Source organism: Corapipo altera, unplaced genomic scaffold (assembly GCF_003945725.1).
Source record: "Corapipo altera isolate COAL_440 unplaced genomic scaffold, ASM394572v1 62, whole genome shotgun sequence".
Lineage (NCBI taxonomy): Eukaryota > Metazoa > Chordata > Aves > Passeriformes > Pipridae > Corapipo > Corapipo altera.
In genome coordinates, this window is record NW_020884894.1 from 11,985,059 (window position 1) to 12,002,030 (window position 16,972).

Below are 16,972 nucleotides of genomic sequence, written 5' to 3' on the forward strand. Positions count from 1 at the left end.
GGAGTGCTGCTGTGTGCAGGAGTGAGTGCTGCTGTGTCCAGGAGTGCTCCCTGCAGCCCCAGTGCAGTCTGGTGTGGGCTGTGTTACCCCTTTTGGATTGATTACCCCACAAAGCAGGAAAGCCTGTGCAGTGGTGGTAGAAAGATCTTTGCTTTTTCTGCCTGAACTTTGCTGTTTAATTTTGTCTAGAGATCCTTTTTCCATATGTGCCAAACAAACTGGTAGGTCAACAGGGACTTTTGTGTTTCCAAACAGCAGGTCTGTGCTGATACCATGACTGGAATGGGCTTGTTTATTGACTGCATACCTTTCTGTTGTAATGCACTGTGTGCTCCTGGGGCTTTGGTTACCTCATCTGTAACCTTGCTGTTAGAAGTCCCTGTTCCTGGTGTCTGTGCTGAAGAAATACAACTGCTTTTATTTGCAGGAATGCCTTTGGCTCAGGCTGTAGCAATTCTTCAGAAGCACTGTCGCATCATCAAAAACGTCCAGGTTCTCTACAGTGAGCAGGTGAGTAGTAGTGCATGGGCTGGCCAAGGAAGGCACCTCAGTGTGTCCCAGAATTAAGACATGTACGTGCTGTGTGAGTTGGGGGGTTATTTGAAGTTGAATTACACCAAATTGTGGCCATGGCATCAGAGATGTAGCTTTTGTAACAGTTTCAGCAGAGTGTGATTGAACAGCTGGCAGTTCTGTATGTGCAGGGGTGGGGTAGCATTGCTCTTCCTTTAAGAAGCAAAATATTATGTAATTAGCTGGATAATTTAGTTCTGGTCTATTTACTTTATCGTTGTCAAGTGTTCCTAATATGTTTGACTTCCATCAAAAAGGAGACTAGAAGTAAAACTTCTCTGCTAGATTGAGTAAAATGTGTTGTACACCCACCTTCAGAAAGAGGAGATGGGACAAAGGAGGATTGTGACTCTCCAGATGTATTTTATGTGAAATGCAGCTAATCAGAAGATGATATTCATATGTTGCAAATAACATACTGGCATGGGAAAAGGGCAGACTCTGGGTGGAATGTCAGTTTGTGTCAAAGCACAGATTGAGGCCTCTGTTTGCTGGGAATATGGAATGGCTGAGAACAACGTGGGCTCTGTTCACTGCTGGAGATATATTTCATATTATTAATGGAATTATCCTTTTTTTGTTTCACATTATGTAGATTTATGGGGTTTGTGATGACTGAATGGCAAATGGAAAATCTGGCTCCTTGTACTCAATACATGGGAGCATCTTCCTGGCAGGGAATGCATTCCGTGGTTCCTGTACTCTTTGGAGGTTTTTAGTTTTTCCTACCACGGTGCATTCAAATTATTTCTAGGTTTGTTTAGGTAAATGATGAGATTCCTGTTGCACTCAGATTTGTAGAATCACAGAAGGATTAGAGGTGCAGTGCTACTTGGCTCTCCACACCTCTTGGAAAGATACTTTGTGCTTGACTGTGTACATTGAACTTCTATTCTGTCTGCAGAGGGCAGGTTTAGGGCTTTTTTTCTCCAAACTGTAATGAAGGTAAAGATGTTTTTAACATCTACATAGTCCAACAAAATAGTAGCTCTCAACTTCCTTGAATAGTTGAGCCCATTATATTTTTTCTGTCTTTTATTGCAATTCAGTGCCTGATATTGGTGCAGTTTTTTTCCACGTGCCCCTCAGGGCCTGCAGTTGATTGTCTGGCTCTATCCTTGCCCTCAAGCAGAGCATCGTGCCCTTCATTAGCAGCTGAGCACAAAGAGCTCAGTTCTCAGAAGATTCAAAGCTTTAAATAAACTTTACCATGCCCGACTTCTGTCTAGCTAAACTGTACCTGAACAGCCTTCATGTCTTTGCTTTGTAAAAGAATGCCTTTGAGCATAGTGATCAAGTGTTATTTAAAGCTGTTGCATCTAAGGCACTGAATTTCTGATCCTGGAACTCCAGCAGCGAGTATTTCCTTTCAAAAATTTATATGGCAATTAAATGCAATTAGATCTGCCCACGGTGCTCTCTTTAACTTGACATAAATGGGATGCCCAAACTGTGCCAGAAAAGCTTGATGAATCCTTTTCTGTGAATGAAGGAATTTTAACTCCTTTTTGGTCAGTTTAAGCAGGGTACTTAATTGCCTTTGTTTGTTTTCCTAAGCTGCTTCCTCTGGATTTTTGTTGATGGGATTGTTCATGATAACAGTTTTTCCTGCATCTTTATGTAGATTAGCAGTATGACTGCACATCTGTGGTGCTTCCTTCAGGAAGGACCCTCCTGTTGCTTCTTGGCATCATCATTCATACTTGAGCCTCTATTTCGTGTATTAGAAGTCACATGAACTAAATTTGTGCCCTTGAAACTTTTTCTGCTATTAGAAAATATGCCAGCATAGAACAGAAGATCTTTGCTGTACCAATTATCAAGCTTTTCCTTAGATGTTTGGGTTTTTTTTTTTCCACCCACTCAAAAGTATTTGTAATGCTCTCATTAATTTTGGCATAACCTTATGAAAATTTTGCTTAGGAACCAGTGAAATGCAGAGCATATCCTCTGTCAGAACAACTCTGTTGGTGTGTTGGAATGCAACATTCCAAGGTTTTTTTGCTCTATCTGTAGCCTTTCTAAATTACATTTATAAGGGATTTAAAAAAAGACTGTCAGGATCAACATTAGATCTTTTGTGTCAAGCTCATAGTTCATTTGCAGTGCTGCTGCTTCAGTCCTGCCCAGCCCCACCCAGGTTTGCCAGCAGGAGTGAGGCATTGATGGCATTGTGCAAAGTGCTGTGGAGGTGCCATTTAGGAGGCAGTTCACAGCCAGATCACCTGTGTTTGGGAAAGATGAGCTCCAACTGAACCAGCTTCAGGAAGAGCTGCTGCAGAGATCAAGGGGAATGGGAAATCTCCCTCACAGGGCATGGAAAGCCCTGTGGCTTGTTTTGACCTACTGATGTGAAGTCTGGGATCTGTTTACTTGAGGTACATAGTTTGGGAAGGGGTGGGAGATGCCCGTGAAAATGCTCAAAATTGTCCAGGCTAGAAGGCAGTGTTGATGTGAGAACAAAGAGGTGAGAGAATTTAGGATGAAAATTGGACTTCTGACAGTCAAACCCCAGAGCCCCTCCTGGTAGAGCAAAGTAAGATAGCTTATGCTTAATTCATAAAAGGGTGTGTCTGCCACTGTAGAAGCCTTTCTCTGCCCCAGATGTCCCATCCCCATTCTGTCTCTTGCTAGATAACTGCTGGGTGCAATTCTAGGGCATGGAGGTTGCTGCCTGCCTCTCATTCAACCCTTTTTCTCCTCTGAGGAGGCAGCTGGGGAGGGTAGAGCTTTCTGAAGCAAATGTGCTTTAGATGGTACGTGATCAAATAGCTGAGCTGGGGCAGCTGCCCCAGTGTGTGGACTGTACTGGTGCAGCAGTGAGCAGCTTCCCCAGGCACAGGCTGAGAGGGCAGAGAGCCTTCCCAGACACCAGGACAGCCAGTGGAATGTCTCCTATTGACTCCAGCAGACTGCAAATTAAGCCTTTAGTTGTTATGATTCACAGTAACTAAGGAAACCTAAATTCACAACGTAAGAGTCTGAAGGCTTCCTTTTGAGGCCTGAAAAAAGGCTGTGACAGTTTGGGTTTTGAAGTGCAAAGCCCTCTCACCATCTCTTTGTCAGGCACACCCTGGGTTCTGATGTGAGACTTGCTGAGGTGGGCTGTTATTTCTGTGTGCCAAGAAAGCAACAGATTCCCTGCCTGATGCCTCTGATGCTAAACTTGGAATGTTAATTTTCAAGGTGTTGGGGTTTTTTTTTGATGAGGGGTGGGGATTGTTTTGCTTTGAGTTTTTTTGTTTTCCCCCACTTAAAGTAATGGACAAAGTACCCTTGGGGAGTTCTGGCAGGGTGCAGGTCTTACATGGGCACTGCTGTTTCTATTTCATAAGCAAACTGAAGAGTTGAGAGGTTTGGCCAGATGCATTTTAGTTGTGCTTATTTGTTGAGTAAGGGGTGGTTTTCTCAGGCAGTTTTGTTTTTCCAAAGTAACCCATTTATACTTTTACAGTGATACATATCTTAACAAAGAAGCCTTGAAATTAAAAGCCTAACAGCTTTTTTTTGTTTTACAGTCCCCTCTTAGCCATGACCTCATCCTTAACCTGACTCAGGATGGAATCAAACTGCTGTTTGATGCTTTCAATCAGAGACTTAAGGTAATAAAACACCCTTTGTACAAAGAGACAATGCAACCCAAAACTTACAGGATACATTGACACTTAGCACAGCATAACTGTGTAGCTCTTTTAGACATTTGTTATATATATATATAGTGCTCTTTTGTGATTATGAACTGCATTTCTTCAGTTTAGGAGTTAAATCTTTGTTTATAGGATTCAGGCACATTTTGCTGGGGACTGTCTGAGTGCCATAGGAGTGTGATGGTCCAGTGTGGTCTCACTTGCCCATCCTGTCTCAGGTTGTACAGAAGCTGCAGAAGGCCCTCACTCCAGCTGAGCCTTGGATATGAGATGGAATCCTTGGTTAATGCAGACCAAACTGTGTTGTTTTCTGCCCAGGTTGTTCCTTTACCTGCACTGCCATTTTATTTATGAAATCAAACTTGCTCCTATGTGTAGTTTTCAGCTGAGTTACCTTCACAGGGAACTTGTGTGGCTGTGTGTGTGCTTTCCCCCAGAGGGCCACATTCAGGCCTGTTGTGAGCAGCTGCCTCCTGCACTGATTTCAGTTCCTGATGAGTTTTCATTCTTGTCATTAATGTGTTCAGCTGTGCTTGTGTGCTTTTAGGTGACCAGGTGTCGATCTGCCTCTCTCTAGGATGCTTTGTGTAGTTAAGATGCAAAATAAAAGGCTGGTCACTACCCTCCCTTGGAATTTACCTTTGCAAAATATCTGTGTTTCATCTCTACAAAATGGGCAACTGTGAGACTGTAGAGATAGGAAGAGATTAGTTCAAAATTTTGAGAAGCTCTTAACTGAAGCCTTTAAAATATCTGGATTTCACTTCTCAGTTGTTCGGGGTGGTCCTTTCAGCAGGACAGTTGTCACTGTGGTTCTCCCGCGGTGCTTGTAAATGTTGTTGTGACTGAAGTGCTTAGGTGTTGATTTGCTAATTGGGTGCGAGTGAGCTGCTCCAACTGCTCTAACATTTGAAAGCAGAAGTGTGGGGTTAAAAAATGGAATGCTTGTCCTGTAGGTAAGTCTGGAGTATGTTGCTCACATCCTTACTGCCAGGGTTTGGAAGAGTGGCAGGTGAAGCCTTGTGCTCTTTGCTCACTCAGGTCTGAAATAAAACCAGCAGAAAAACACTTCAAAGTTCAGCCTAGTGCTTTTTCCCCAGCCTTACTGTAAGTGTGCTATCAGCTGAAACTTGAGCTCTTTGTCTACTTTGTGTATATTAAACGATTGAATAGCAGCACAGATTAGTTGTTGGAAGTACTTACTTCTCTAAGAATAACCTGTAACACCAGGGTATGCTTATATTTTTCGAAAGTTCTTTTACATTAACTAGAAAAATACAGGTTATGAAGAACAATTTTTGGTTCAAATTGAGCTCAGCTGGGGGACAACTGAGCACCTCTTTTTCCAGTTTCTGTTTGTAATTGCCTTATGGTAGTTTCTGTTCATGAAGTCATTTGGTAGTAATGAAGTCATTTGGTATTTTTATTTTTATCAAGTTTTTGAACTTTATTCAGATTGTGTATGTGAATTTACAATTTTAAAGAGAATATCTTGAAAATTCTTTGTCAGAGGGACCTTTTCATACAGCAGGTGTAGCTTACACTGATAATCTTTCCAATTATATTTAATTCTGAAGGAGACTGAACTCAGAACTGGAATAATCATTTCAAGTACATGACTTGCTTACTGACTTTTTTGGGAATGTTAAATCCTGTAGTGGTTTTGAAATGCTGTAACTAATGTATGCCCTGTCTCTTCATCTCCAGTTTTTGAGGGTCTGATTTTGTCATTTCAGCACTCAGTCCTGAAACTAAGCAAGAGCTTTCCATGCCTTTCTCCATAATGTTTTAAAATTTGTTTCAAACTAAAAATATAAAACTCAAATTCTTCTGGTATGTATTTTTAGGTTTGTTTCAAAAATAAAAAATACAGGAAAACCAGTGTCTTCTGGTATGTTATGGTTCAGTGGCCTAGTGATACCTCTTGTTTGTTTGAACTATGAAAAGTCAAGTTGTGTAAATGCATACAGTGCTATGAAAACCTGTACTTGTAAGAGTGCTCAGAAAACGTTATAGAGGAAATCCAGTGGGATCAGTTCGGCAGTGAGCCACAGGGCTTGTTAAAGGATAGTGTAGGTGTAGAGTAAGTAATGCCTGGTTTTGAGATGGTGAGACTGCTTTCAGTGTTGCTCAGCAGCAGCAAAACTGGAAAAATCAGGAGGCCTCTTTTTTCCTCCTTTGTGTGTTGGCTTTTAATACACAGTTGCTATTAGATTTGACTGTGAAAAAGAGATTGAAATACAGGCTGCTAAAATGGAAAGTATTGATAGTTCCAAGGAAGATGGTGCAGGAATAAAGTCCTAGCAGCATTCCTGAGAAGCTTCCTTCCTTTTCCAGGGAGTGGGGAATAGCTTGTGCATAGTCTCTGAGCTCACCTTCAGCAGCCAAAGCACTGCAGGAGTTGTCACTAATGTGGGCTGATGTGAATTGGTAGATCCAGGACCAGGTTCTGAAAACATTGCTATGAATTTTAGCATCAGGGTCTCACATGTGCTCCCTCTGGGATGGAAAAAGAGTTCGATTGCACAGTGCTGATCTGTTCCTGCTGGTCAGTGACACCTGAACCTTTCTGAGTCTTAGTAGTGATTGTCAGTACAGTGAGTGAGAGGTTTTATTCATTTAAACCAACTGCCTTCTGGCTGTGTAGTAAACCCATCACTAAATAGTCCTTGGTCTTCTCAGTTTTTGTTCTCTGCACATAGAATCACATTAATCCTTTTGTCAGTGTAGTTTCTATAACTTAGAAAAGAAAACCTTTTTTAGTGCTATGACCAGTTCTTCAGTATGTCTTTCATGACTCTGTGGGATCCTTTGACTGCCAGTAATTTTTGCTAAGTTGTGCTCGTTTCTTCCTCTGCTGTTAATAAAAAAACACGTTGACATGAATAGATCACTCTGAGTCGTGGGAAGGGGATGGAAGGCAAACTGGTGCCTGTTGTTGGCTGCTCTCAGGATGTTTCTTTTGTGGGGAACCTCGTTTGTGCAACGTGCTGTTCCTCCTGCACTGCTCCTGTGGTTCAGCTCCTCCTTTTGTCTCCCCCCACTGCATCTGTTTGAGCAGAACTCGAGGGGAGTGCCCCGTGCCCTGCAGTGGTGGCTCCAGACTAGACCTGGGGTGGGGCTGGTTCTCTCTGTTTTCAGAAACATTTTGGGGGGGGGGGACAAGTTGTGCAAGGTCACTAAAAAATGTAAAATCATTCCTAGCTTTTTGTAAAAGTAGCCTTTTTTTTTTAACAGCCTGTGCAGTAAAGGAAACCTGGACATGTCAAACTGCATTTGAGTTAAAATACTAGATAACCAGGTTTTCCCAAGAAGCATAATTCCAAGTCTATTTTATTAGGAAGAAAAATTTATTTTCTCTTTGAGGTTGGTTTTGCGAGAATGTTAATTTGTTACTTGCTTTGTGCTCTACTTGTTGATTATATTCTGAAATGCCTTTAAATGTTGATTTTTTTTTTCTAAATATATATAAATATAGTGGTTTAAACATGGCAAGTTGTTTTATTTAGGGTTATTTGCTGAGCATTTCCCAAAACCAAGACTTCCTCCTTAGCTGGTGATATTTTTAGGCTTTAAAGCCACATTTGGTAGCAAGCTCCCTGGGAAATACTGCTTTAGTTTTTAGCTGGAAAGTGAGTCCTCTCTAAACCTGCTAATGATTTGTTGGAGGATTATACAAAACAATAAAAAGTGCTTTACTTTTTCTTTACAGCAGTTATGATGTGCTGTACATGTTTTCTTTTCCTGCTGCCACGGGAACACACACATAGAGTGGAAGAAGCTTGCATTTGTCCATGGTTACCTGCCAAAAATGATCTGCTTAAAGCCCAGGGTAGCCTCAAAATCCAGTAACAGTCACATAAAAATCATATGAAATCAGTGTCAGGGGCGTGTTTGCAATGTTGTATTCAGAACAAAGGATCTCTACCTTGGAATATTCAGTAAGGTCTAAAACATTTAATAAATAAATACCAGAACTAGGTATGTTGGCTTGCTCTGATTCTTTGTGGGCTGCTCTTCTGATTGTCTTCTGCAGTGCTTGGTGAGATTGCAAGATGTCTTTTTGTGTAGGGCTGAAATGGGATCCTGCTGCTTGGTCTTGCTGGGTACACGTTTTACCTCAGCAGGAGCTGGAAGGTTATGGCAGCGCAGTCAGTGCTGGGACTTGGTGTCCTGCACAGGGATCCTTCAGGGCAGCCCCAGGATGGCCTGCTCTTTGACACTCATTAGAGGATTCCCCAATTAGCTGATCTTTGCTACTGCCTTCCTTTGAATTCGGTTAAGAGTGGATTTAGTAGAAGCCAGGCTGCTGCTGTGTCAGTGCAAACCCTGTTCCTGCAGGCAGTGCTGGGGTCCCTGGGCCGGGGAGGTTCTGCTGAGCCCAGACTGTGCAGTCCTTGGGTCACATGTGCAGCTGCTGAGTCGGTTTTCGTGGTTCCATCGCTGACAGTGTGATTTATCCTGGCACAGTTCTGTGAGGGCAGTGAGCAGCATTGGCATTGCTCTTGCCTTTTGACAAGAACTTGCCTCTGTAATGATTTGCAAATGTGTGAAGTATGATAATGTTTCTGTTTCCTGTGTTTCAGGTGATTGAAGTTTATGACTTGACTAAGGTGAAGTTAAAATATTGGTAAGTGATTTAAGACCTTTCATGATTTCTTGGTTAGGCTCAATTTTTAACATTCTGAATTCATTTTTTCAGTTATTCTTTTTAAAAAGGCAAAATACCTGTCATAAAGGAGTTTACATAATTATCCTTCCTTGAACATAGCACTTGGTCAAATTAGCATTTTACTCTTCTCTTCAGTCTTGAAGGCTTCTTACAATTTAAATGTAGTATTGACATGAATAAATGTTTGTAGCATCTGTTCAGATTAATTTTGTTTCCTTTTTCAGTGGTGTCCATTTTAACTCTCAGGCAATTGCTCCAACCATAGAACAAATTGATCAGTCATTTGGAGCAACACATCCAGGAGGTAAGCCAAAATATTCCTGAGAAGCACACCTAGACTGACAGACTTCTTTCTAGGAAACCTTTCCTGTCTGTCTGCCTAGAGCAGTGTGTAGGCAGTTCTGTTGTCAGGTGATCTGAAGCTGTGTTCCAGAGTGGCTGTATTCTCACAGCTGGAAGATCATGTCACATGTACTGTAAGTTCAGTTGTGACTTGTTTTACAGTGAAATGGCGAGGCAGAGAGTCACTGGCACAAAGTGGTGTATTCAGATATCATTAAAGATCTGTTTGGAGCTGCCAGTGCCAGCAAACTGTGAGCTCTGTTGGTGATGCTGTTGTTTTTACACATTGTTATGCATGGTCAGCTCTCCAGTGTCCTTAGGGACTGTGTATGCCATGAACATGCAGACACTGAGCTGATCTCTGTGCACACTCAGCCAGGGCTGTGTGCTCAGGCTCTGTGCTGGGGCAGGGTCTGAGCTGAGCCTCTGTGAACTGGTTTCCATCTCTGTGCCTCCCTGCTGTTTCTGGGAGCACTGGGGGTGTGAAGGCAGCCTACGTGCAGCAGGAGCAGCACCAGGACAGCTTTGTTTAACCTGGCTGAACCTGCCTCACTCCTGCACTGCTGCTTGGCTCTTCACCATCTCTGGAGCAGGAAAAAGACTGTCTTTAAGCTCCTTGTTTATGTATGAAAATGAGAGTGTATTGGAGGGGTTTGTTGGGGGATGGGTGTATTGGAGGGGTTTGTTGGGGGATGGGTGTATTGGAGGGTTTTGTTGGGGGATGGGTGTATTGGAGGGGTTTGTTGGGTGATGGGTGTATTGGAGGGGTTTGTTGGGGGATGGGTGTATTGGAGGGGTTTGTTGGGTGATGAGAATAAGGCAGTGGTGAAACTTTGAAGAGGACATTTATAATTACCCAGGAACCTTCAAGAAATGGAGCCCCATGGCACAAGAAGAGAGAACATTAACTCCATATAGGCAAGATACTGTTTTTAGAGCCTCATTCCTATTTTTAGCTTAAGCCAGTCCATTTGCAGTAGTCAGGCTGATCCCAAGCAGGCGAGTGTTCTTTGTGATGGATGGCACTTGCATATCCAGGCTTTGTCTCTGTTCTCTGCAGAGTCTCTTGCATGTTACAGAACAGGATTTATTAACTGTGGAGGGTCATGTGGCTAAAGCAGCATCATTGCAGAAAAGCCTGCAGTAGTGGAGGAATATCAGATTGAGACAAATGAAGCTTGGAGGATTTCTAGCCATAATACTCCAAGGATCAGAATTAGCCTTTTAAACTTTGGTCATGACTTTAACATTTCCTCTTGGGCAGAAATTGAGATCTATGGTTAGATCTGTTATGGGAATAGTATGTACAAGAGACTGTAGAATTTAGCTTATAATTTTTACTTGTTATTTGATCATGGTTTATTTGCAAATATTTAGAGCTGAAGCACTTCCAAAATTGTGATACTGTGATCTATAAAAATACAGACCCAGCTATAAGCATTGCTTATGGTAGTAATAGCTTGTTGTCTTATTACTGCCTAAAATCGTATGCAAGCACTTAAGAACATAGTCTAGCACCACATGTCTTTGTGCTGAATTTGCAGAACTTGTGCACCTGTCATGTTTAATTATGAAAACTTGCATGCTTGCTTCATCTGATGATAGTTTTTCACAACATCTTTTCATCTAAGGACATGTAGATATGAAAATTTGTTTATTAAAATGTTGGCCTCTGTTACCATTTCACTGGTGCATTTGCTTATTCAGCTTCCTCCTTGGAAAGATACTTCTTCCATTAACAGCCTACTTAGCAGAAGTAAATGTTCATGTCAGGCTGCCTGTCATAAACAGCTTGAACTATATTATACAACACAAGTCTTTGATAACTTTATTTCTGTTTTCCAAAACAGAAAAGGCAAAAAAAAGCCTGGAATAGTTTTCAGACTGTGGGGTGGATGGTGATGGTGTGTTCATGTCCCAAAAAAAATTGGGGCTGGGGTGGGAGGAGAAACCTTCCTCTTAATGTGCTAGTTTTGATGAATGAAAGGGACATAACCATCCCTTTTCTCTGTACTAACACTCCTCCAGAACTCCAGTGGAAGCACTTTGAAAGTATTTTGTTGTTTATCTCTATGTTCACCTCTACTAAAATTTCACAAAAAATGTTGTCTTTCTCTTAAAACCAAGGTGGTTGCAGCAGAACTTTCCTGCAACAGGATGCAGTGCTAGTTTCAAAATGTATTTCAAAACGTTAGCAACAGTTTTGTGTTGAAACCAGCCTTCAATGAGGAGGTTTGGTTTTGCCAGATCAGTGGTTTTAAAAGAGAAGAGTCAGAAAAAACTGTAACCAGCTTCATTACTTTTTGGCTGGTGTTGGTTTGAAACATTGCACTACCTTTGTCATGGGGCTCATTGAAATATGACCACTTTGTTGGTCAGCACCTTCATGAAAGCCAAGATTTTTATCCCACGTTTCCATATTTCTCTGACCTGCCCTCCTGCTGGGAAGTGCTTCCCTTTGCCAGTGGTTCTGTTGAAATCACATCCTGTCCTGAACCCTGATGGGTGTGGCTGTTTGCCAGGGTGCCATTCAGGGTGGATCAGGGAGAATAAAAGGCCCATCCTTCCCTCCTGCCCCAGAGGCCTTGCAAGGATGGGGAGGGGGTTCCTGTCTTCTGGCTCTGTCACTCTTGGACTGCCCAGACTCCCCTGAGGTGCCAGCAGAGTCTTGTGCTTGATACCAGTAAGACTTGGCTTCTGGATCTGCCTCTGCTTTCACTGGAACTGTGTCTGTTCTGCAGCCTTCCTGGTGTTGGTGGCTTTGTCCCCTCCTGCTCTGCAGAAACATTTCCCAGCTGCTCCCACTCTGCTGCCTTCCTGGAAGGCAAACTCCCCCTTTCCCCACCCAGAGTGCAGCAGCAGAGAAGCAGTTGTCTGCTTCTGTCAGCAGTTTTGGATGGAGTTATTCTGCAGGTACCTGTGTGATTAATAAATAAATAAGAAAAAAGAGAAATTGTTAAAAAAAATCTTTACCTTGTTCAGTCACCATAGGTTGTGACCTATGGTTTTGAGGGAGACATGAGAGAACTTCCCAAAAATAAAAGCATTCCTTGCCCTTTAAACCCAACAAAGATGGGGATGGGAACTGATGCGATTTGTATAATCAGATATCACACTTGGCATGACTAGGGGAAAAACAGTTCTCCAGCTGGCTGTGGGCTTTGGAAAAGATGTATCATAATTTATCACATGAGAGAGATTTGTGTAATTTTCCTGCCGATCAAAACATTTCCCTCTCCCCCCACACGTTTTCCTTTGACTGACAAGCATGGAAAAGACTCTTAACCAGCACATTCTGCTAGAAAGGCAAATGATGACTTTTGAAAGCTTAATGGTTATTGCTCAACTATTATTTTTCTATCCTGGGTGGCCTGGCATTGTCCAGATACCTTGTAATATGTCTCTCAAGTTGAACATTTGAAAGATGCTTTGGGAGGGAGGGAATAAAATACTTATTTATATGCATTTTGTCTCTATGCTATGTCATCTTAAATATAAAATTGTAAGGAAAAAAGGGACTATTGAACCAATTTCCTTTGGTAAAGTGGAAGAAAGCAACTTCTCTTGTTAGAGGGTTCCTTTACTGTTTTTAGCCTCTGCTGTTTTCAAGCTGTCAGCTCCTGTGTGTTACAAAAACACTCTGTTCCCCTGGCGGCTACCGGGCACACGTTGAAGTTCGTAGCACCAATCCCAAAACAGTTCCCAAGCTCCCAATCTTCTGGGATTATTTTTTAATCTTTCCCCAGTCTCAGAAAACAGTATGTCTTGTTGGAGTCCAAGTCCTGCGATGACATTTATTGTTGTTTATAGCTGATGTTGTGCAACCGATTGCAGTGAATGAGGACATCTCGTGATGTGCTGACTGCTGGGAGCCTGGGCTTGCTCTGCTTTATTGGTGCTCTCTGGGGGAGCTGACCGGGCAGCTGCTGGTTCTGGGCATGTTATTTGTAATTATCCTGGTAAACGACCCTGGAGTGTGTGTCTGAAGCACTTCCTCCTTGTGCCGGGAGGGCACTGAGCTGGTCTGGGCACGGGAGCTCCTCTCCGGAGGAGGGGTGCAAGTGCAGGTCACAGGGGGAGCTGCCCGGTGTGGTGAAATAGGGGATTTTGTCAGTGTTCTGAGCACATCTGTCTGAAAGACTTCCTGGTTAATGTTGTACAATGTTTTACATAACAATGGACAGAATTGTTTTGTGCTAATGATGGCTGTTTACTTTAGAGATATTAAGGTATAATTGATTGTGTCCTACTGTGTAATTGTATCCTTAGGGAGATAGGTTAGTGCCTGCAGGCTTGTGGAGGCAACTGTAATGAATCCATGGTTTCTCTTATTGCTGTGTTTTTACTGCAACAAATTAAATGCAAAACTATGATTGTCCTGTGTAATTGTGTCCCTCCTGCATTTTGAGGTGTTGCAAATTCATTGAGGTGATGAAGGAGCTGTTACATGTGAACTGGAGAATTCTTAGATTATTTTGGTAACTCTTGCTTTTCCTTTCTTTTCCCTTTTAGTGTATAACTCAGCTGAGCAGCTCTTTCACCTCAATTTCAGAGGACTGTCGTTTTCTTTTCAGTTAGACTCCTGGACTGAAACTCCGAAGTACGAGGTCAGCAATCATTCTTAGTCAGTGGATGGTCTTTTTGCCTCTGTGGTACTTGCAAAGTATCACCTACATTGTGTCTCACTGCCTTTTGCAAGCAGAAGAAACCAGTAATCTGAAAGGAGTTTGACTCCTCAGTTGTGCTCTTATTCATGCTATGTAACCATTTCAGAGTTAAAAACCTCCTTCCTGTTAGCAGAAGGCGTGTGCTCAGAGGTTGTGCTTGCATCATGAACTGGGACCAGCAATTCTGTTGTTGAAAGGAGTCTTCTAAAAATACGAGTGCTGTCTATGCAAATACATAAATATTAAGCAATCTACTGGGAGGCTGTTCTTTTATCAGATATTTTTGCATCTCATCAAAGTGATTATGCAACTAAAGTAGGATAGGGTTCATAAAATGCACTTTCATCTGAAGTGTCCTTCAGTACGAGGGCTTTTAGCAAGCCAAATGAATGAGCTTTATTTGTAATGCCTGTTTGCATATTCACCAAATGTTTGGATGAGTTGCTGAATAATTGAACATACTACTGTGCTCTCTGAAATTTTTAGCAATCACTGTCTAAAGTAGAAACAAGATCAGGTCCTCTGTGGTTATATGTACGTATAACTTGTTTTGTGTGAGAATGAGTTGTATAATCCGGGCCTATCAGTTAAAAATAAAGGAACATCTAAAGAGCCAAAACAAAGGGGGAGAAATAACCAGCATGACAACACATGTTTTATGTCACAACCTAGTACTTTAGTGGTTGTGGTTGGCATGTGAGAAAACAGGGGGTAACCAGGGGAAGTTATTATTTAGCAGCAGTGAAGGTCAGTTGGGTTTCATAAATATTGGTCAGTAAATAGAAACCAACTAAGCCAAACAAAAAGCATATCCCAACAAAGAGTAGTTGCTTTTCTTGCAGGAGTTCCCAGGGTGTTGATGAATGAAATGGCCAAGCTACTGAAAAAGTCAATTGTTATACCAGAGATTTGAAAAGACAATAAAACATCTTAAGTTGGAAGGGACCTGTAGGGATCATTGAGTTCAACTCCCTGCTCCTTGCAGGACTACCTTAATGTAAAAGATGTTAAAATAAAATTGCTAGAACAGTGAGAAAATAATTTTGCATTCTCCAAGTCTTTCATTCAGTTGGTCTAGTGAGGTTATAAAATGTTCACACAGAGTGAAAGGCCAAAGTCTTCCCAGGAATATAAATAGGTAGAAGTAGGATTGTTTAGAAAATAGTAGTATGAAACAGTCCACAGGGAAGATGATTATTTGTGGAGCTTTTTAGGGAGGAACATTAAGAAAGACTGCAGAATGAATTCAAATTTGAATATGTCAAAATCTTATCAAGTTCAGGGACGATGGTATGTGAATGCTGAACTACTTACCAAGCAGTGTAAGCTCTGCTTATGGAAGTGAACAAACTCTGAAGAAGACTTTGGAGTTTTTTGTATAGGTGGTAACAGGTTGTGAGAACATGAAAACCTACTCACACTGTTTCTATTAAGAAATGAGGGCCAGGCACTTCTGTGGCTCTGTTGCTAAGACACAAGTATGTTAAAAGGTAATCTAAAGTCTGACTGCTTTAGAAAGCTAACACTGTTCATGTTCTAGGCTAATTCAGGAGGAGAACTGAAATCAGGGCATCTCTAGATCAGCTGAGTAGTGGAGGGTTCCCTTCCAAATACCTACAGCAGTGAAAGGCATTACTCTAGGTTAGTCTTTTTTCCTAAGAAGAATTTTTTGTGTTTACCTTATGTGATGTCCTGCTAGAGTAAACCAGGTAATAGTTTGCATATTGTGCATCTTGTTTTTGTGGCAGAGTTAGGGTTTTTTCTGTCTGGTGACAGCAAAGTATATTGTCAGTCTTGAAGAAGGTCCTGTCATCTTCAGAGCTGAAAGAAATTAATTCTTCTAGTGTGGTAAGAGTCAACCTGACTTCCTTTCCACGCTTTCTGTTTGCTGAGAGCACTCAAAATCCCTGTCAACACAATGTGTGAGAATGCAGTGATAAGGAGAGCAGAAAATCTGTTTAATGAATGAGTTTCTGTTCATCAGATAAAGGCATTTTGCAAACCAGTGAAAATGTTAAAAGGCTGAAATTAATGCAGAGGGAGAGAAAAAAAAAATGAAGTTTTCCATTCAGACAGATGACAGACCTCAGATGGAGTGTGTCAGTACAAACACCTTGATGGAGCTGGCTGCCAGTGATCAAACAAGAAAAACTGAAATTCTAGTACACACCATGACTGATTATCAGGCTAATGCCACCTTTTGATGGATAAACCTAGTGAGCATTTCACCCCAGCTTGGGAATCCAGGGCTGGTGTAATGTAAAGAAACACCATCTGGAAGGTTGGGGGTTTTTTGTTGTTTTCCTTCCCTTGTCTTTGGCCAGAGACTTACGTGAGCTGGTAAGCATATACTGTATTTGTCACGTAATTTCTGACTTTGAGCTGAAGTGCTGTGTAACAAGAGTGGTTTTGTGTTTCCACAGCCTAACTTTGCCCATGGTCTGGCCTCTCTGCAAATCCCACATGGTGCGACTGTGAAGCGCATGTACATCTACAGCGGGAACAGTCTGCAGGACACCAAGTATGTACAGCTGCTCCTGCTCTTTTCATCAGTATTTAGTGTTTTGCAATTGCTAAACATAATCATACATTTTTTTAGCTCAGTAAGACATGTGGTTAGGCTATTTTTAGTCTAGTTTTTTGTTTTGTTAATGACCTCTCCCTAAGCAAATCAAACTTGGTGCAGGCAGTCAGTCAGCTGTAGTGTATTGGTACTATATATGTCATGTCAGGGTCCTACAAGGGTCTTAAACTCTCTTGCTATACAAAAATAATGAAATATGTCATATGCATATATTCAGTGCATTTGTAGGTACCTGTCTGAGCTTACTGTCTTCAAGGCCAGCCTGGGTGGGGATTTGAGCAACATGACCTAGTGGAAAGTGTCCCTGCCCATAGCAGAGCGTTGGAACTTTGGGGTCCCTTCCAACCCAAACCATTCTAGGATTCTGAGAAAACTAATCTTCATGCCTTAATACTGAGAGTAGTTTATTTTACTGTGGTTAATGTTTTCTGTGGTATTGTATTCTGTCTTTTTTTAAAGCAGTGACTTATTGTACAATGTCTGATGT

General features: G+C 41.8%; 1 protein-coding gene across 2 annotated transcripts in view; it reads left to right on the forward strand.

Annotated features, from left to right (window-relative positions):
- The window catches only part of CUNH16orf70 (chromosome unknown C16orf70 homolog), a 33,533-nt gene that overhangs the window by 5,032 nt on the left and 11,529 nt on the right, over positions 1-16,972 (forward strand). For both annotated transcript variants that reach the window (XM_027647122.1, XM_027647123.1), the window contains exons 3-8: positions 428-510; positions 4,092-4,175; positions 8,807-8,850; positions 9,117-9,196; positions 13,747-13,841; positions 16,325-16,422. In XM_027647122.1, coding sequence (XP_027502923.1) covers positions 428-510; positions 4,092-4,175; positions 8,807-8,850; positions 9,117-9,196; positions 13,747-13,841; positions 16,325-16,422 — 484 coding nt within the window. The remainder of the gene's footprint in view (positions 1-427; positions 511-4,091; positions 4,176-8,806; positions 8,851-9,116; positions 9,197-13,746; positions 13,842-16,324; positions 16,423-16,972) is intronic.